This window comes from Schistocerca serialis, chromosome 5 (assembly GCF_023864345.2).
Source record: "Schistocerca serialis cubense isolate TAMUIC-IGC-003099 chromosome 5, iqSchSeri2.2, whole genome shotgun sequence".
Taxonomy (NCBI): domain Eukaryota; kingdom Metazoa; phylum Arthropoda; class Insecta; order Orthoptera; family Acrididae; genus Schistocerca; species Schistocerca serialis.
The window spans coordinates 366,806,453-366,828,886 of NC_064642.1; the positions used below are offsets into that span (position 1 = coordinate 366,806,453).

Below are 22,434 nucleotides of genomic sequence, written 5' to 3' on the forward strand. Positions count from 1 at the left end.
TATCCAAGTTGAAACCATTCACAGATTCAATAGGCTTTCAGGAGCAATCCACAGATAAATAAATGGTACAACTGCTTCAAAAATGCCAGCACATCAGTGGACAGCAATCCGAGTTCAGGCAGACCTTCAACAAGCTGAAAGACAATGTCATTAAGAACATGCAGACTTTGTTTGTGGACTACCGTCATATCACAATACAAAAACTTGCGAACATGGAAAGGGTGAACATTGAACGGGTACATTCAGTTTTGGCCAATGATTTGTACATAAGTAGAGTTTCTGCAAAATTCATACCAAAACAGCTGGCAATGGATGAGAAGTAATGCAGTCTGGAAATTGTGCAGCATGTGCTGGACAATGCAAAATGTAACTCCAATTTTCTGAACATCATTATTATAGTGGAAACATGCGGCATCATTGAGACGAAAGCAGCACAGCAGGACCACAGCAATGTCAAGGTCACATTGACCATCTTCTTCAACTTTCACGGGGTGTTGCGTCATCAACCACAAGACCAAACCACTGCAAAGGAGAATGACCAGGAGGACTTTTGGCCACCTCGTGATATGATGTGATGTTGCATAAATGATCAGATCTGTGGGCACCAAAACTTGGCAGCCCCATCATAATAGTGCACACTCTCAAATTCTGTTCATCTGATTTGGACTCTCCTCATCAAACACAACATTCCTACGGTAGTTAGGCTTCTGGCTCCCCCAACACGACTCTGTGTAACAACGTTTAACTGTTTCCAAAGCTGAAAATGACCCTGAAAGGAACCCAGTTTGATTCAAGACATCTCACAGAATGTAACAGCCCAGCTGATCACCATTTGTAAAAGCACAACAATCACAGAAGTGCTGGGAGAAGTGTGTGCATTACCAAGGAGACTACTTTGTAGAGGACTGATGATGATCTTTTTCTTGTGCCTCTGTGTCACATCAGCGCAGGATTACTGTAAATTTATTTTAATAATTAATTACCATTTATAGGATCCTTGTATTCTATTTTCTTATACTGTCACCACAGACTTGCTAAAATGTCAAAATTGTGCATATGTCAACATAATTATTAGATATTCTTGGAACAGATATCAAATATCAAAATAACTTTATAGCAGTCTTGGAAATAGTTTTATACGTGTACATACATACTGTCACTAAACTCCCCCCCCCCCTCCCCACACACACACAGATGCACACTCAGATGGTAGAGCACTTGCCCGCAAAAGGCAAAGGTCCCAATTTCGAGTCTCAGTCTGGCACACAGTTTTAATCTGCCAGGAAGTTTCATGTCTCCCTACATTGTGCTCAGTCAGCTGCCAGCTATTTCCTGGCCCATGGTGAGTGTACTGGGCTGAGATGGAGTGTGGGGTGGGGGTGAGGGATGAAGAGAGGTGGGAGGAAGTGTCTAGCAGCTTGTAGGAGGGTGGGGAGTCGTCTGTGGGCTAGCTAAAGGTGCAGGTAGGGGGTATGTGGCAGACAGCTGGGCATGCAATTTCACACCTACTAAAGACGGCTCCCCACTCTCCTACGAGCCACTAGATACTTCCCACAACCCCCTGCCTGCCTCCCACCTCTCTCCATCCCTCACCTCACCCCACCCCACCCCACCCCACCCCAGGTGGTTGGGCAAAGTGTATGAAGAGATTTCTAACATACCACTTGTAAGGTCTTGCAAATTCTTTTAGAACATGAAGGTGAACATTTTAACTTTGAATCCATGTCTGAAACTGAGGTCAGAGATGGAAACAATGATATTGTTTCATTGTTCAAAAATGTACCACACTATGAGGATGTCGATGCAGAGGACATCACAGAATGGACTGCAATTGATGAACTAAGTGACTACAATACCGTAAAAAGGGTGACACAGGGGGAAGTAACACAGGGGAAGGAATGCAAGAAGAGGAGGCAAACTTACATGACAGGAAAAATCTCGTGGCGCATTTGGAAGGGTTCAAGATGATTGAGGCAGCACTGCAGTACATTAGTGAGCAGGAGGAAGTGATGCCAGCTGATATTATCTGTTTGCGTAAGTGGAGGGATATTGCAGCATGGAAGAGCGTTAAAGGAGAGAAATAGTTATCTATCAAAGACTTTTTTAAAACCACAAACCCGTTAAGTTTCATCTTTTTTGTTAGGCCTGATTTTTTCACAAGTGTGTAAAGATACATTCATACTTCACAACACAGATCATTTTATGTTTCCTGTAATAATTTATGATGGGTGCAGTTAGTACATACCAGACACTTATAACCAGTGTACATTACATAAGGAATCAGAAAATGTTTTTAAAATTGTGTTTTGATATAAAAAAGGGCATTCTGAAATGTACAGCTGATGATGGAAAGGAGAATTTATTCAAAACATGTCTACAAATCGCCTTGCACAACTGGAAAAATAAATTCAGTAGAATGGGAATTCAGTTAGAAGACTACAGTGTGCATACACTTCCCTTCACAGGTGGCAGCTGTGACCAATGAAGAGGAAATTAATAGAACTCCTCAGTAATGGTGACTGAAGTTAACCATCAAAAAGACAGAATACTTCAACATGGGAATGGAATCAGTGCATCAGATAATGTAACCATCAAAAATTGTGAATGTTATAAATAATTTGGGGGGAGAAATATGTAACAGAGTTGGAACATGTGAAGATGACCTGAGAAAGAGATTGAGCCCAGGAAGAAGAGTGATATCGAAATTGGACTCCCTTTTGTGGCCCACTAAAATCAGTTTAAAAATGAAACTTCTGTTGTTATATTCGTAGATAATTTATGTGATAAATAAAAGCACAGTATTGTAACATTCCACAATACCAATCAAGCATAAGCACAAATGTTAACATCTACATGTCTTACCTCTCTTCTATTACTTGTATTTCTTTAATACTAATGGATCGTGTGAAATAATTTGCTTCTGTCACACGACTATTCTCCGTAAGCTTTTCTCCGGAATATATTGAGTGAGAGGCAGAATATCTGCTGCTTTCTGAGGAAAGTAAAATTAATATTTAAGGACAAGTTTTAATGTAGTTGTGACAACACCAAAAAATACTGTACAGAATGCTATATTTAGGTTTATTATTATTACATTATTTAAATGTATCAATGTGTGTGTGTGTGTGTGTGTGTGTGTGTGTGTGTGTGGGGGGGGGGGGGGGGGGGGGGGGGCAAAACACTATCACTGCTCAAAACTGTGTGACTTGGAATGTGTGTAGTTTAAAGCAACACAATGGTCATTTGTGATTACAATACAAACAAGAGGAAAGATAAATTTATGCATACATCCTGGAAAGAGAGCGAAAAAATTTCTTAAGAATTTACTCATGTAGTACTTCATAACAAACCATTGTTACAGGTATTAATGAGGACTAACAAAAAGCAACAGGAAAACGATTTTACACAGGACTGTGCATGCTAATATGGTAGCTGAAAAAATAAATTTGACAACAGAGGAGGTTGAAAACTAAAAATTTGCAAGATCAACTCTCATACAAAATAATGATAAACAGATTCTCAGAGTTGTCTGAAGGCTTCTCTAAACTTCAAATTGCCAGAAGCATATATTGAATACTACACTTCGAAAAATGAAAACTTCATTATGGGGATAAAGAGAGCTGAGAGACAGAACGAATTTCATACAGGGTGTTTCAGGATCATACCAATAAATTTTGGAGGAATGAATGCTCACAATGTTTTACCATCAAGCAACATATTCTTTTTAGTGTGTCATTCGTAAGATATGTGCAGTTGTAGTAATATGTGCATGAATAAACTACTACTACTACTACTACTACTACTATTACTACTAGCATCATTACTGTACAGATATCACAACTCCTCCCATCCCTGGGGATTAGTCAGTAATCAATTTATTTATTTGTTTTGATATTTATTTATGCAATCTCTTTAGCATGAGTGGGATGAAAGTTACTAAGTATCAATACTCAAGTGCAGCAGATTAAAATATTTAAATTTGTGATGTCAAGGGGACATGTAGTTGATTTAAATCTAAAAGTTGCATTTTGTCTTGGTGAACCTCTTTGGAGAGCTAACTACAGCGGAGACATTTTGAACCAGGGGAGCGTTGAAAAAGCAAGATCATTGGGTAGTCATACGGACAATGAAATAAATGATCAGACATTGGGGTTGTTTGTTTGAAAATTTGACAAGATATGGTTTGTCTGGGGCCCTATTCTGTATCTTTCCCCAATTTTGCCGATCAGTTCGGCACGCTAGTTCACCATACGGTCTTGTTTTCGAAGGAGAGCCCCAACATTATTCTGCAAGCATTTCAGAAATGATGCCAAAAGGTCCTAGAAAACCGAAATGCAGTTGTCAGTTCTCCTTGCACCAACCAATCAAAAGCAATCTGCCTAAGATCCGCAGATGCGCATGCAGCGCCACGAACCCGAAGCGGCTAGCAGCCAACACAGGCACGCTACTCTTTACAGTACCGAAAAGTGTGGTTAGAGTACGTAATACTGTTCAAATTTCGCTGACCATGTGCTTCCGTGAATGCATGACAACAATAGAATATTGACTGTGTTCTGGAAACTGTCATAAATGTGATGTTATGTCATTTTATTCTCATTCAAATCAATGCCTTGTTTTAGAATAGGATTTAGGAATGGAGTGTAGTACCACAGTGTACAAATACATGTATAGAAACACCAGAAAAATTTATCATTTTTTTATGTTTTCCATCATTCCTTATTTGATTTGCTTCAAAACTCATGGAGGTACGTTCAGTCTATAAAACTAATTTGAAGCAACTAATTTGTGAAGCATCTTCACAAATAAGAGATGTGAAACGCATATGGCAATAAATAAACTGCCTTCAGTTAGTTGCATAGACAGAACACATCTCCACGAACCCAAAAAATTGTTTAAGAGTGTGTCAAAGAATAAGAACACGCATAGAATATGGTTGTAACTCACTCTTAGAGAAACAAATGATGAAATAGCCTACTTCCCTATATGATGCATCAACAATTTGGTTCATAAAAACAAAATTAAAAAAAAAAAAAAAAAAGTCTTTTCGAGAGTGCATGGCGAGAGCAACTACAGAGGTTTGTTGTTGTCTATAACATGCATCCGATGAATCAACATGCTTCATATATGAAGGTATAGCCTAAAAACATTGTGGCGGGAATCTTTGATCTCTGTCTACTTTTGTTAAGGATTTCATCGCAGATACATACTTGTGACAAGCTGAAGTATAAATACAATTGCTGCTAGTTTCATTCGCAGTAATTTAAGTTGTGCTGTTAGATTCCTGTCTGACCACACACTCGGAAATCACTACGTATTCAGAAAAAAATGGTGAATTATTTGTGACAAGAAAAAGTATAAATTTCACCGTCAGTTGTTTCACGCAGAGCAATTTCATCTTTCATTTCTTAAACATATTGAAGTCACGAAATCGAAGATACTCAGTAATGAGAAAGTGCGCTCTTACATGTAAACAACCACGAATACTTCAAAAATATGCTTACCTATGACGATTAACAAAGTCTCAGAATGTGTTACAAACGGAAAGGGGAGAAAAATAATGTTGATACCCAGTGGTATGCAAACCTATGACCTTTGACACGGCACTTCGTTGCCTTATCCACTGTGCTATTACAACATGCTTGACTGCAGCACTTTATTCCACATAATTCCAGGCGAGAAAACGCAGGCTGAATTCGTTGCCGAATGATGTGGGCATAAGCCATAAATGCATGACATTTTGGAAGGTTTCCTCTATCAGGCTTCACAAAATTCCTTTGCATTGTTAATTAAAAGTTTTAAACACATTTTGACAATTAATAAGTAAACCATTTGCAGAAAAAAGTAAGCAAAGTCACTAGTAATTTAAGCTAGCACTCATGTAATATACATAAGCAGAGCTGACCTTTGGAAATTTAATGATTTTTTAAACTCTTAATTACGTAAAAATAACAGGTATTTTGTGAGAATATTGACCGAAACTGTTTTTTTTTTCTTTTTTTTTTATGGTATAATCATTCACAGTAACAACAATACAAACCATATTTCTAACAAAGGAAAGTAGTCTATGAACTCACTTTCCACCTGGATGGGTTCCGGTGATTCTTCAGTAACACAATCACTAAATCCGAAGCTAAAACCACTCAATACGTTTAAAATAACAAATTCTAGGTGCAAATAAACCACACCGAACCGAATGAGAGTGCCATACCAAAATCCAAAACTTCTCGGTACAGCTATAGAAAAATAGGCAGGAGGACCGATCGGTAACAGGTCCCAGCAGCTTACTAAATAGGAACTTCGGATAAAGAACCGAAAATGATGTCACTACTGAGGCTAACCCACTGTACCGATCTACATGAACAATACAGGATTTGACCCCTGGCAAGAGATTGCATAGAGCACTGCTGGCTATACACACAGGTGAGTGGAGGAAGAGTAACAGCCACATTGATGAAATGTAGGCACAAAAGACTGGTCACAATCACATGGTGTCATCACAGGAGAACACCTGCAATCAAAATCAGCACATATTTACAATAATGGTGTTTATGAGATCGCAAACAGCAGGTTAAAAATCTAAGTGACAGAGACATGTCATCAGTCAAAAAATATTCCATAGGTGAATGTAAAATTCAGTACTTATAAAGTTGTTAATCTTAATAAGCACATAAATGGACCTTAATTTTGGCGCAAGTACAGATCTGTGATAAAAATTGAATTATAACAACAAAATCTGGAGTTACTTCATACTGCAATTAACCAGTTAAGTGTAACACGAAGTGAAGGGGTGTGACATTACGAGAGGCCAGCTCACAGAGTGGGAAGCAGTGGTGAGTGTTTTGACAGATCACGGTGGCTAGCCGATCGACTGAGGTACACAGGTAAGCAGATGGCTGACCACTGATGCAGAGTTTTTTCCATAGGCCAGGGCATGTGTGCTTGGTTGAACCACCAAAGCAATATGATCAACACACACACACACACACACACACACACACACACACACACACACACAAGTGTCTCCCCACATTGTGCTCATTCGTCTGCCCTAGAATGAGCACAATGTAGGAAGACAGGTAGGTGTGTGTGTGTGTGTGTGTGTGTGTGTGTGTGTGTGTGTGTGTGTGGGTTTTTTTTTTTTTCTCCTACAGCTTCAGAAAGGAATTCCATTCCGAAGCAAAGTAAAGCTCTGTACCTTTTGTGTGTGCATCTGTCGACGACTCTTTAGGTGAGTCATCTCCTTTATAACAAGGTATGACACATTGTTACTTTAATGTTAAGGACTTTTCATATTAATAATTATTTAGGGTAAAATGACCAAGTGTTTTTTTTTTTTTTTTTGTTTTTTGTTTTACTTTTTGCAAGACCATCACCGTAAGCATGCAAGAAATAATGGCTGTTCTTCGAGCGGCACAAAAAATTCAAGTCACCACATTCAAATTTCACCTGTTCATCAGTTGGCCACTGCAAGAAGCAGCCCAAGGCTGCACAAAATCTCCTGCAGCAATTATTAATAAATGAATTATGTATAAATGTTTGTATGACGATGTTGTAATCAGTGTTTGTTCTGGCTATGATCAAGTCACTACTATGTATGTTATGGTTGAAAAGTCTTAATATGTGGTACTGGATGGCATTCTTCAGTGTTTAATAAACCAAGCTGAAGTGATTTTTGGAGGCGAAAATTAACAATTGAGTTTTGCATATTTCCTGAAATATTTATGAAAAAATTCATCCTCAGGTGTGTCTTGATGGAAGTTTAAATCAATTGTTCACATAAACTGAAAAAAGTATTAACACTAAAACTGCGGAGTTTCTGGTATTCCTGAAACTGTGGAAAGGGGTCATTTTGAGCCCGCATAAATTTTTTTCATATATGACTGAAAGAAGTATTTATTTTAGTGTAAGTTAATCACTAACATTTTGCAAGTAATAACCATAATGATTTAAAACAATCATTAATACAGTACTCACTTTTTTTTATTAAAGTCTTACCAATTTATAGTTGCTCATGGTAACAAGTTTCCTAAATTGTAAACTTACTGTTATCAATTATTTTTAGAACCTTCTAAACACATTTAACACATACTGTATGATTTATGTTATATTCATATGTGTTCTACGCATGGTTTTGTCGTAGTTTTTACTCAGATCAATGGAATCTGCACTTAGCGTGGGAGATTTCTGATTTACAAGTACATTTTCCACACATGACTTCGTGACACTTTACACTGTTGTTGCCGGTCTTGTTGCTTATGCTGGATTTGGTACTATTTCTGCTTACTACATTATTTTGGTCCCATGCCCTCTTATTTTGTCTGTCCCCACTCTTTCGTTCCCTTGACTTTGTTCACCAGCTGAAGTATGAACTACTTCCTCCCCATTTTCTTGCTCTTTACTACTTTGTAGGCGACTCATGGATTTATTCCCACCATGTTCAAGTTGTAGTTGAAGACATTCACCAAGCATCTCCCACACACAACCTTAGTGGTTTTTAGAGGTCATTTGATCCACTAAATTCACCTCAAAATTTGTTGCAATCTAGAATGTTATGGTTCCAGGTTTCTTTTTTCATTCTACCCTTCTTTACTTATTGCTACTTCAGCTTGTAGTGTACTCAAAGGAAAGTCATTTTTATTCTTTTTCCCTTTGTATACAGTGAGGGTTCAGTCTGTGTCGTCAGTCTGACGCTGAATGGTGATGGAGAGTATTTCAGCATCAGGCTCCTCTAATTAATTAGGAAGTTCACAACGGAACATGTTCACTGTACCAACTATTAAAGTTTTTTTGAGGGTCTTAGCAAGTTAAGGAGACATGAAGACGTTATCTGTCATCATATTTCTTCCTTGATTAGAAAATGCTCCGTGAAGTGAAAAACAATGTATTCTCTGTGTTGTTGCTTCTCTCTATGCATGCTTTTTTTCTGAGGTATGGGAAAGCATTATATATTTTGTCATTACATTGGCAACAATCTAGAATTTGAGACCACATTTGTCAGGTTTGTTGGGCATGAGCTGACTGAACATGCATATTGTTTTGCTTGGTAGTAGTTGCTCGTTTTTGGTTATATTTTCTCAAGGGTGTGTGAATGAACACTATTTTCCCAAATTTCACATATAAGAGTAAATTACAAAATTTGTTGGCTGGCAGGCATTCACTTAGCATTGATTTTTCAACAAAACTACTGAAATCCCTTGGAAAACATCGTTGACGAATGTAACATTTCTGTTGCATGTTTCTATGTGTCACATATCTGTTAATAACAGGTGAGTTCTTGTCTTCCCTTATTTCATGAAAATTAAGAAGTTTTTAGCACTGTTTTCGAAATAGTTCACTGTGATATATATGTGTAACAGGTGTTTAAACAGATCGAACCATTAACCAAATATGCATGAGAAAATGTAAGGGGCAATCAAAAAGTTTCCATCTGAAGGCTGTACAGTTGAGAATTATTACGCCAATCAGGCAGAACTGCCATGAGGACTGAGGCAATCATCTCACCAACACACCAAGTTGAAGATACCCTGTTTGGTAAAACACACTGCATGACGAAGTCCGTAACTATATGCCACACATCCTGCTCCGACTGGTATCATCGACCCTTCAAAGCCTTTTTTAAGAGATCGAAGGTGCAATTAATGGCATGAAGGGAGATCAGGACTGTAGGGTGGGTGCTGAAGTGCTTTCCACATGAGTTGGCATAACTTCTGTGTTATGACTTATGCGATGTGGGGACATGTTATCATAAAGCAGCACAAAACGGCGTGCCCACTCGAGAGTTAATAAGAATTCACCACTGTAATTTTATGTTTTCTAGTATCTTATACATACATACATACAATTAGCTTTAAATTTGAATGGTAGTCAGTAGTTAAGTTCCAAACTTGGATTCAGCGGTATGCGTCGGTACAGAAATTCTTTAGTGGCAAGTGGCAATGCATTCATTGTCTTCAGTTGGTTGGTTATCTTTGTTCTTTCCTTCGTGGGGGACCACAGTCGTATAGATGTTTTGGAAGCAATTTCCACCATGTGACTGTTAATTGTCCATTTATTGCACGCAATCGTGATTTCAGCTCTGTAGCCATTCTCAAGTGCATGTTGAAATGTTAAAAAGCATCTGACCTATCTGAGACAGGTCATCATCGAAAATACATATTTCTGGTCTTATAGACCAGTTGTCATATCACAAGATATGAGTACATATCCAAAATACAAAATATAGCTGACATTGTGCACCATGCGAAACCATTAACATGCAGTGTGGGGTACTTAACAGCTAACATATTTCTGTGACATGCATTCATCACTTCTTTTCATCAACTGTTGATGAACAGAAGTGATGAATTCAAAAATGGTTTGAGGATCAATTCTGTATTAAATGTATGGGCGTCAAAGTGATAGTGCAGGACTGATCCCTCTAACAATAATGAGTCAAGACAACAAATTAGGTAGTGCATTCTCTGCACCAATAGTAGCCAATAAAATTGCCAGTATGCTTGTACTACCTTGAGCAGTGCTCGCTCACTGAATCATTGATCTAATTCACTGGAGAAAATAACCTAAAACCCACATACAAGGCAGCCAGTATGGCAAATCTGCATTTGTTACCTACTTCCATGCTTTATGATTCACTAGTCAGTGCCAAGTTGAATGCCACAGACAACTCATTTATTGCTTTATACTAAGCCAGACTATTTACAATTTGTACAGAAACCAGATGGCAGTTATAAGAGTCGAGGGACATGAAAGGGAAGCAGTGGTTGGGAAGGGCGTAAGACAGGGTTGTAGCCTCTCCCCGATGTTGTTCAATCTGTATATTGAGCAAGCAGTAAAGGAAACAAAAGAAAAATTCGGAGTAGGTATTAAAATTCATGGAGAAGAAATAAAAACTTTGAGGTTCGCCGATGACATTGTAATTCTGTCAGAGACAGCAAAGGACTTGGAAGAGCAGTTGAATGGAATGGACAGTGTCTTGAAAGGAGGATATAAGATGAACATCAACAAAAGCAAAACAAGGATAATGGAATGTAGTCTAATTAAGTCGGGTGATGCTGAGGGAATTAGATTAGGAAATGAGGCACTTAAAGTAGTAAAGGAGTTTTGCTATTTGGGGAGCAAAATAACTGATGATGGTCGAAGTAGAGAGGATATAAAATGTAGGCTGGCAATGGCAAGGAAAGCGTTTCTGAAGAAGAGAAATTTGTTAACATCCAGTATTGATTTAAGTGTCAGGAAGTCATTTCTGAAAGTATTCGTATGGAGTGTAGCCATGTATGGAAGTGAAACATGGACGATAAATAGTTTGGACAAGAAGAGAATAGAAGCTTTCGAAATGTGGTGCTACAGAAGAATGCTGAAGATTAGATGGGTAGATCACATAACTAATGAGGAAGTATTGAATAGGATTGGGGAGAAGAGAAGTTTGTGGCACAACTTGACCAGAAGAAGGGATCGGTTGGTAGGACATGTTCTGAGGCATCAAGGGATCACCAATTTTGTATTGGAGGGCAGCGTGGAGGGTAAAAATCGTAGAGGGAGACCAAGAGATGAATACACTAAGCAGATTCAGAAGGATGTAGGTTGCAGTAGGTACTGGGAGATGAAAAAGCTTGCACAGGATAGAGTAGCATGGAGAGCTGCATCAAACCAGTCTCAGGACTGAAGACCACAACAACAACAACAACAAGCCAGACTTTAATTCCTATGATTAAGTTGTACGTTTTCCATATGTGATGTCTCCAATGGGTCACACACATTCTAACATGACATGTGTTACCTCCTAGTAGGTATATTCTTCTTTATATCCCACAATGCGAAGTTCATGATGGACTTAGTGCCCAGTGACAATAATGACGTGTGCGTGAGTTATTGTTGTGTGAATGTGTGCGAGTTTTCTATTTCTGAAGAAGTACTTCGTCGGAAAGCTCACTGTATTTCAATGTGCCTGTATGCAACTTTGTGTCACTCCTATGCCGTGAGTAGTTATTTTACATTCTTCTCTTTTATTTCTAAGGCAGGTAGCTTTAACTCTAAATGTCAACCACAGACACATTTCAGTTTTTTATTCTGTAACACAGGTCTTTACTTGAAACTGCAGTAATCTCAGTAAATAGAAAATAGTTTTCATTTGATGAAAATCATCTCATCACAAAAGGTATTACGTGTAAGACTTAACTTCAGTGGTATGCGACAGCCTACAAACTATGGCAGCTGAAGTATGGTAAAGATCTTACACTTAAGATGTCACTTGGTATCATATAGCTACATCACAACATAAGAAGAAAGGCAGTGAATGAGATATAATTCGAGGTCGACAAAATCTAACAGAACGAGAGATCCAGATGATGTGCATATTGATAATCTACTGTTACCTTGAAATACACTATTTATATGGCCACTGTCATATGAACATTGTATGGTATCTATCAAATTCTATAATTTGTAACCAAACAAGTGCATAAAACAAATGCTGGCAGAAGATACCAACAGTCAATTATGTGATCTTCCAATTGCAGTATGCCACACTCACCTGAGAAAAACAATCTTATACTTGCAGGCACCTTCTCAAATGTTGCATCAGTTTGTTTCGTTCCAACTGGGATATTATGTAGGCCATATGTTCTTAGAAGGTATTTAAGGATGGCTTCTGGTGCTTCAATTACATCAGAAATGTAAGTTTTGAAGCCAAACTCCCTAAAGCATATATAAGGAAATGGTTTTCACTGAATGTAGTTAGATAAACAAAAAATTAGTGAAAGTGTAAAATTAACACACATCAATAAATACAAGAAAATAAATTTCATGTTTTAAAACATGAAAACCAAAAGCAAAATAAACTTAACTGTCATACTGAAGACAAGCAATGATTACCTACCACAAACATGAATGTCTAAAAACAATGTCATAATAGAGGGAAACATTCCACGTAGGAAATATATATCTAAAAACAAAGATGATTTGACTTGCCAAATGAAAGTGCTGGCAGGTCGACAGACACACAAACAACCACAAACATACACACAAAATTCAAGCTTTCGCAACAAACTGTTGCCTCATCAGGAAAGAGGGAAGGAGAGGGAAAGACGAAAGGAAGTGGGTTTTAAGGGAGAGGGGAGTCTTTCCGCTCCCAGGATTGGAATGACTCCTTACCCTCTCCCTTAAAACCCACTTCCTTTCGTCTTTCCCTCTCCTTCCCTCTTTCCTGATGAGGCAACAGTTTGTTGCGAAAGCTTGAATTTTGTGTGTATGTTTGTGGTTGTTTGTGTGTCTGTCGACCTGCCAGCACTTTCATTTGGTAAGTCAAATCATCTTTGTTTTTAGATATAAAAACAATGTCATATTTGCATGCTCTTCGATTCCATAGTTTTGTTTTAAAATGCAAACTGGAATTAATAACACATGCATACAGTTTACATCTACGTACATACTCCACAAGCCACCATACTGCATAAGAAATCATGTATCACTAGTAGTCATTTCCTTTCCTACTCTACCTGCAAATGAAACAAGGAAAAAATAACAGTCTATATGCCCCCGTAAGAGCCCAAATTTTTCCTATCTTCTCTTTGTGATCCTTAAGCAAATGTATTTTGGTGGCAGCAGAATCATTCTGCAGTCTAATGCAAATGCCTATTCTCCAAACTTTCTCCACAGTGTTTTGCGGATAGATCATCATCATACTTCCAGGGATTCTCATCTGAGTTCACAAAGCAACTTTTAACACTCACTTGCTGATCACATTTACTGATAACGAATCTAGCAGCATATTTCTGATCTGCTTTGATGCTTTACTTTACTCTGACCTTGAACAGCACCCAGGGAAGGGACACACAGGTGTTCTATAAGCAGTCTCCTTTGCAGGTGAGTTGCAATTTCCTGAAACTTTTCCAGTAACCCAAAGTCAACCAAACAGCTTCCCTACTACAGTTCTTGCCTCCTAGTTCCATTTTATATCTATTTGCAACATAGGCCCAGACATTTAGTCAATGTGTCTTTGTCGAGTAGCCAAAATACTAATACTGTATTCATACATTTCCTACTTAATTCCGTTAACTTACATTTAGAGTGAGCTGCCATTCATCACACCAAACAGAAATTCTGTCTAAGTCAACCTGTATGCTTCTACAGTCACTCAACAATGATATTTTCCACCATATTGCAGTGTCATCAGCAAACAGTCAGAGATTGCTGCTCACACTATCCGTCAGATCATGTCTGTATACAGAGAACAAGATCAGTTCTCTGGGGAACTGATGATACCTGCTGTTTCTGATGAACAATCACCATCAACAACAATGTACTGGGTTCTATTACTTGAAAGTCTTTGAGCCACTTGCATGTTTGGGAACCTATGCTGAGACCTCTTAACAGTGTGCACCATGTCTAACACTTTCGAAAAATGTAGGTTGGTTTGTGGGATTAAAGGGACCAGACTGCTATGGTCATCGGTCCCTTTTTCCAAGTACTAAAAACACCCACAGAGAATAAAAACGATTAACAGAATAAAGCACAGACGACACAGAACAAGAAAAACTGAGACAAAGACCAGGCAAAACGAACTAAAATCACACAGAGTGTGACGGTGGTTGGCCGACCATAGAAATAAAAAAAGGAAAAGCCAACCACTTAAAACACATTACAAAAATCAGTTTAAAACCGGAGGCCAGAGGCGAGAATCAACACAAAACATTAAAAGAACACAGAAACACTCAGATTAAAGAATAAAAACCCCCTGCCCTAATAAAACGTAAAACTAAGGCAGCCATAACAGGGTCATCAGATAAAATGGCAGGGAGCGTATCAGGCAGCGCAAATGTCTGCCTGACCACAGCTAAAAGGGGGCAGGCCAACAAAATGTGGGCCACTGTCAAAGCCGCCCCGCAGTGAAATACAGGAGGGTCCTCCCGGCGCAGTAAGTAACCGTGTGTCAGCCGGGAGTGGCCAATGCGGAGCCGACAAAGGATGACTGAGTCCCTGCGGTTGGCTCGCATGGATGACCGCCACACAGTCGTTGTCTCCTTAATGGCACGAAGTTTATTGGGCGTGATCTGATCGCGCCATTCAGCGTCCCAAAGCGCCAAAACATTTCGGCGGAGGACTGCCCGCAATTCAGCCTCTGGGAGGCCAACATCCAGAGACAGTTGTCTCTTGGCCTCTTTCGCCAGGCGGTCAACATGTTCATTGCCCGGGATACCGACATGACCGGGGGTCCACACAAAGACCACAGAGCGGCCGCAACGCGCAAGAGTATGCAGGGACTCGTGGATAGCCATCACCAGATGAGAACGAGGAAAACACTGGTCGAGAGCTCGTAAACCGCTCAGGGAATCGCTACAGATAACGAAGGACTCACCTGAGCAGGAGCGGATATACTCTAGTGCTCGAAAGATGGCGACCAGCTCAGCAGTGTAAATGCTGCAGCCAGCCGCCAAGGACCGTTGTTCGAAATGGTCCCCTAGAGTTAGCGCATACCCGACACGACCAGCAACCATCGAACCGTCGGTGTAAACAATTCCAGAGCCCTGATACGTGGCCAGGATGGAATAAAAGCGGCGGCGGAAGGCCTCTGGAGGGACCGAGACCTTCGAGCCCTGTGCCAAGTCGAGCCGAAGGCAAGGGCGAGGAACACACCACGGGGGTGTACGCAGAGGCACCTCGAAAGGAGGTTGAACAGGGAAAAACCCAAGCCCGCAGAGAAGCTCATTGACGCATACGGCGATCGGACAACCCGACCGGGGCCGACGGTCCGGCAGATGGACGACCGACTGCAGGAACAGGACACGGTAATTTGGATGCCCGGGCAAGCTAAAAACATGGGCAGCATAAGCAGCCAGTAATTGTTGGCGTCGTAACCGCAGTGGAGGCACACCTGCCTCAACAAGGATGCTGTCCACAGGGCTGGTGCGGAAGGCAGCAGTGGCAAGTCGGATCCCGCTGTGTAGTATTGGGTCCAGCACCCGCAACGCAGAAGGGGATGCTGAGCCATAAGCCAGGCTCCCATAATCCAGACGGGATTGGATTAACGCCTGGTAGAGCTGCAACAGGGTAAATCGGTCGGCGCCCCAGCGGGTGTGGCTCAAGCATCTCAGAGCGTTTAGATGCCGCCAACACGCCTGTTTAAGCTGCCGGATATGAGGCAGCCAAGTCAACCGGGCATCGAAAACCACCCCCAAAAACCTGTGTGATTCCACCACTGAAAGAAGTTCGCCGGCAAGATAAAGCCGCGGCTCCGGGTGGACAGTGCGTCGCCGGCAGAAATGCATTACGCAGGTCTTGGCTGCCAAAAACTGGAACCCATGAGCTACAGCCCAAGACTGCGCCTTGCGGATAGCACCCTGTAGCTGACATTCAACAGCTGCAATGCCAGTAGAGCTGTAATAAAGGCAGAAGTCGTCAGCATACAGGGAAGCAGAGACAGAATTTCCCACGGCCGCAGCGAGCCCGTTAATGGCTATTAAAAACAGGCAGACACTTAAAACAGAACCCCGTGGCACACCGTTCTCCTGGACGTGGGTGGAACTATATGAGGCTGCGACTTGCACGCGGAAGGTACGATACGACAGAAAATTTCTGATAAAGAGCGGCAGAGGGCCCCGAAGACCCCATCCATGAAGCGTAGAAAGGATGTGATCACGCCATGTCGTATCGTACGCCTTCCGCATGTCGAAAAAGACAGCGACCAGGTGCTGACGGCGGGCAAAGGCAGTACAGATGGCCGACTCCAGGCTCACCAGATTGTCGGCGGCGGAGCGGCCTTTACGGAACCCACCCTGAGATGGAGCCAGAAGGCCCCGAGACTCCAGTACCCAAGTCAAGCGCCGGCTCACCATCCGTTCGAGAAGCTTGCAAAGAACGTTGGTGAGGCTAATGGGGCGGTAGCTGTCCACCTCCAAAGGGTTCTTGCCTGGTTTCAGAATGGGGATAACGATACTTGCCCGCCACTGCGACGGAAACTCACCCTCGACCCAAATACGGTTGTAAAGGTCGAGGAGCCGTCGCTGGCAGTCCACTGAGAGGTGTTTCAGCATCTGGCAGTGGATGCTATCTGGTCCAGGAGCGGTATCAGGACAAGCGGCAAGGGCACTGCGGAATTCCCACTCACTGAATGGAACATTGTACGATTCTGGATGGTGGGTGTGAAACGAAAGGCTCCGACGTTCCATCCGCTCCTTAATGGAGCGGAAGGCCTTAGGGTAATTCGCAGAAGCGGAACTCATAGCAAAATGCTCTGCTAAGTGGTTTGCAATGACGTCGGAGTCAGTACAAACTGCTCCATTCAGTGAGAGCGCAGGGACGCTGACAGGTGGCCGATAGCCGTAGACGCGTCGAATCTTGGCCCAGACCTGCGATGGAGTGACATGGAGGCCAATGGTGGACACATACCGCTCCCAGCACTCCTGCTTGCTTTGGCGGATAAGGCGGCGGGCCCGCGCACGCAGCCGTTTGAAGGTGATTAGGTGTTCAATGCAGGGATGTCGCTTGTGACGCTGTAGCACCCGCCGGCGATCTGTAATCGCTGCAGCGATCTCAGGCGACCACCAAGGCACAGTCCGCCGCCGAGGGGACCCAGAGGAGCGGGGAATGGCAGATTCGGCGGCAGTAACGATGCCGGTAGTGACCGATTGAACCACCGCATCAATGTCGTCATTAGAGAGAGGCTCAAGAGCGGCAGTGGAGGAGAACAAGTCCCAGTCAGCCTTATTCATAGCCCATCTGCTAGGGCGCCCAGAAGAGTGACGCTGTGGTAGTGACAGAAAGATCGGAAAGTGGTCACTACCACACAGGTCGTCATGCACACTCCATTGGACAGACGGTAAGAGGCTAGGGCTACAGATTGAAAGGTCAATAGCGGAGTATGTGCCATGCGCCACACTGAAGTGTGTGAAGGCACCATCATTTAAAATCAAGAGATCGAGCTGCGACAATAAATGCTCAACGATGGCGCCTCGACCTGTTGCCACTGACCCACCCCACAGAGGGTTATGGGCGTTGAAGTCGCCCAATAGCAAGAAAGGTGGCGGCAATTGGGCTATCAGCGCAGCCAGGACATGCTGCGAGACATCACCATCCGGTGGAAGGTAAAGACTGCAGACGGTAACAGCCTGTGGCGTCCACACCCGAACAGCGACAGCCTCTAAAGGTGTTTGGAGAGGGACAGACTCGCTGTGCAGAGTGTCAAGGACATAGAGGCAGACGCCACCAGACACCCTTTCATAAGCAGCCCGGTTCTTATAATAACCCCGATAGCCACGGAGGGTGGGGGTTCGCATTGCTGGAAACCAAGTTTCCTGAAGAGCAATGCAGAAGAAAGGGTGAAGGCTGATAAGTTGTTGGAGCTCAGCTAGATGGTGGAAAAAACAGCCGCAGTTCCACTGGAGGATGATATTGTCCATGGCTGAGAAAGGCGTGAAAGGACTGGGAAGGCAATTTACGCCGCTTGTTCACTCACTGCCACCGATTCAGTACCCGTACGAGAGGCATCCATGGCGTCTGAGGGACCAGCGAGATCAAGGTCCTCAGCGGACGCTAGAATCTCGACTTCATCCTCAGACGCAGAGCGCGAAAGGTGCGGTGGGGTTGGTGCCACCGCAAGTTCTTTGGCCCTAGATGTCTTTCTCTTGCACTTCTCTCGCTGAACCTTGGGTTTCACCGGCTGGGAAGGCTTCACCGGTTCAGTCTCCGGGACAGAGGAGGATCGTGAAGCCCTACGCCCGGCCGCTGGTGAGGACTTATGCCACTGGCGGCCGTCATCCTTCCCGCTGGTGGAACCCTGGGAAGGGAGGGTCCCAAGGGGACTCTTACGGGCGAGAGTAGCCAAAGAAGTTAGACGCTTCTCCGGCTGAGAAGCGGGGACGGACGTCCCCAACGGGTGGGAGGAGGTTGCTCCTGAGGTAGGTGGTGCAGGAGCAACAGGTTGGGTAGAGCCCCCCACGGGCAAGGGGGCAGGGGGAGTCTTACTGCTTATCGAGCTGGCTGGAAGTCTCGAGACTGATGGGGCTAGCACAGTTGTTGTAGCAGCTGCATAAGAAGATGTCATTCTCACAGGATGGAGTCTGTCATATTTCCTTTTGGCCTCAGTATAGGTCAGCCGGTCCAGGGTCTTATATTCCATGATTTTGCACTCTTTCTGAAAGACTTTGCAGTCAGGCGAGCAAGGTGAATGGTGCTCCCCGCAGTTGACGCAGATGGGAGGCGGGGCACATGGAGTATCGGGATGAGATGGGCGTCCGCAATCTCGACATGTGAGGCTGGAAGTGCAGCGGGAAGACATATGGCCGAACTTCCAGCACTTGAAGCACCGCATCGGGGGAGGGATATAGGGCTTGACGTCACATCGGTAGACCATCACCTTGACCTTTTCCAGTAACGTATCACCCTCGAAGGCCAAGATGAAGGCACCGGTAGCAACCTGATTGTCCCTCGGACCCCGATGAACACGCCAGACGAAATGAACACCTCTACATTCTAAGTTGGCGCGCAGCTCGTCATCAGACTACAAAAGGAGGTCCCTATGGAAAATAACACCCTGGACCATATTTAAACTCTTATGTGGTGTAATAGTAACGTTAACATCCCCCAACTTGTCACAAGCAAGTAACCTGCGTGACTGGGCAGAGGATGCCGTTTGTATCAGTACTGACCCAGAGCGCATTTTAGACAAGCCCTCCACCTCCCCAAACTTGTCCTCTAAATGCTCGACGAAGAACTGAGGCTTTGTGGAGAGAAAAGACTCCCCATCAGCTCTCGTGCAAACTAAGAATCGGGGCGAATAACTGTTACCTCCATCCTGAGACTTACGCTCTTCCCACGGCGTGGCCAGGGAGGGGAATGTTTTCGGATCGTACTTCTGAGCATTAAATTGAGCCCGAGAACGCTTAGAGACTGCTGGCGGCTGGCTGCCAGTGACCAAGAGGGTACATGGCGGCCCCACCACAACGGACTGGCTACCGTGCTGGATCTTAGGTGCAAAAATGTCCAAGGTCGTCATCGCAGTTAAAAGAAACACTGCAGAGTGCAGCGTGGTAATCGCACCCAGGGACGTATCCTCGCCCAAGAGATCGAAAACGAGCGGGACACCATTGCAACGACGAGAAATCCGGCTAAAGGTCTAATTGCACGACGGATACAGTGCACCATGTAAGGCGCCCTTCCCCAATTGGCTCGCTCTTCGGATAAATTTAGAAAGATGGAGGTCAAACCCAAGAGGGGACCATCACATAAGGCCGAAACATGTGAGACTCCTTTTAGTCGCCTCTTACGACAGGCAGGAATACCGCGGGCCTATTCTAACCCCCGAACCCGCAGGGGGGGCGAAAAATGTAGGGATATGGAATCTACTTGTTGCCCTTCATCCACAGTTGAACAGATATCATGTGAAAGAAGGGCAGCTGAGTTTCGGACAGGTAATGCTTTCTAATCCATGTTGATTTGTCAACAGAATCTCTTCTGTCACAAGGAAATTTATAATATTCAAACTTAAGACATGTTCAAGAATTCTGCTGCATGCCAAAGTCAAGGGTGTGGGTCTATAATTTTCAGGTCTGTTCTCTTACCCTTCTGCACTTTTTCCCAGTCACTTGGGATTTTGCACTGGGCTACAGATTTGTGGTAAATCCAAGCTAAGTAAGGGACCAATGCCCTATTAGAGTATACTCAAATCAGGATTCCTCTTGGACGTAGCAATTTATTTGATTTCAACTCTCAATTGTTTCACAATGCCTGGGATGCCTATTTCTATGTCCTCTATATGGGAGTCTGTGCAACGCTGAAACAATAGTATCTCTGTACAGTCCTCCCGCATGAACAATTTTTTAAATGTGAAATTTCTATTGCCACACCAGACTGGTTGATGAGTGACTGGGTAGAAGCATTTGACCCATTTAGTGATTTTACACTGGACCAGACTCTATACACGACCATCAATCTTTCTATGGATGTGCAAATTTCTACTAACTTTTGCTTCTTCACATTTTTACATGCTCTTTTGATCCAAGGGTGCAACAATCTCTGCTTCTTCAGCAATTTCTAAATTTTGTTATCAAACCACAGTAAGCTTTTTTCCACTCTTAGTCTAGTTGCTCGGAACATATTTATTCAAAACGCGATTTACAATCAGTTTAAAGTTTGTCCACAATTCCTCTATGTCCAGTCAGTGTCTACATAGGATGCTAACAACTGCTTGTCCATTCTTGTCTACTTAGGATTCTAACAACTGCTTATCTGTCCTTTCCAGCAAAAATACTCTTCTAAACTTCTTGATAGATTCATTAACTTTTGTAACCATCATCACAATGATAATTAATCCCTGTCCCTACAATGGCATTGTCAATAAAGTCACACTTGTTCATAGCAACAAAGTCTAAAATATTTTCACACTCTTTTGGTTGTCAATCTTGCTGCTCAAGACAAGTGTTCAGAAGTACTTCACAAGACTGTTTGTCTGTATCACTTGCAATAACTTCATAATCACAGTTTATACTTAGTAGGTTCAAGTTGTCTCCAATTAATACTGCATGATTAGGGTATTTCCACACTACTGAGCACAGACCTCCTCCGAACAATTCTGCAACTTTTATGGTGGAATAGGGTGACTGGTGAAAACATCTGATGACTGATTTGAGTTCATTCTAGCCGGTTACGAAGGTCCAGTTTACTTCACAGCTGGGCTCAATTTCAACCTCAACGGCGATAATGTTTTTGTCATCTGCAATGAACACTCCATCTCCTAGGGCACCCAACCTGTCTTTCTGATATATATTCCATGCCGCATTAAATATTTGAAAACTTCTGACTTCGAGTTACATCCAGTTCTCGGTTCCCAGAGAATAATTTGAGCTCAACAGTTTTCCTGCAGGGCAGTAAATTCATGATTTTATAACGAATGCTTCAGTAACTTACTGTTAAAATTTTTATAACTGGAGTGCCTCTACTTTGTTTCCAATTTGATTTTGTTCTCTGTGTACTGACACAAGCATTCATCAAAAGATCTAACCTATCACCTATCCTAAAAAAAAAAAACATGCACTCCACAAGTACTCTGCTACCCCAGTAGTTGCTTCCTGCATGTAGGCGTGTAGTGAACTTCTGATCTATAATGGAGAAGTCCGTGAGTTCCACGGTGCGCCCCATTCTGCTCTCTCACAATGTCTAATGACTACTGAGGTCACTGATATGGAGTACCTGGCAGTATATAGCAGCACAATGCACCTATGGAGTACCTGGCAGTAAGTGGCAGCACAATGCACTTAATATGAAAAACGTATGTTGTATCACATAGTGTAGTTTGATGGCAAAAGCTTCATTATTATATAAGCCACACTACCTGTACACATACTGGTTATTATGGGATAATAGTGTGAATTAAGTTGATATCAAGTGACTAACACATAGAAGGATCAACCAAAACATTATGACCACCTGACTAACAGCCGGTAA

The 22,434-nt window shown here is 42.6% G+C and overlaps 1 protein-coding gene across 1 annotated transcript in view; it reads right to left on the minus strand.

Annotated features, from left to right (window-relative positions):
• Positions 1 to 22,434, minus strand: part of LOC126481005 (structural maintenance of chromosomes protein 5) — a 173,221-nt gene that overhangs the window by 32,628 nt on the left and 118,159 nt on the right. Inside the window, exons 12-13 of the mRNA XM_050104459.1 lie at positions 12,530 to 12,693; positions 2,863 to 2,992 (exon numbers count right to left, since the gene is read on the minus strand). Coding sequence (XP_049960416.1) covers positions 2,863 to 2,992; positions 12,530 to 12,693 — 294 coding nt within the window. The remainder of the gene's footprint in view (positions 1 to 2,862; positions 2,993 to 12,529; positions 12,694 to 22,434) is intronic.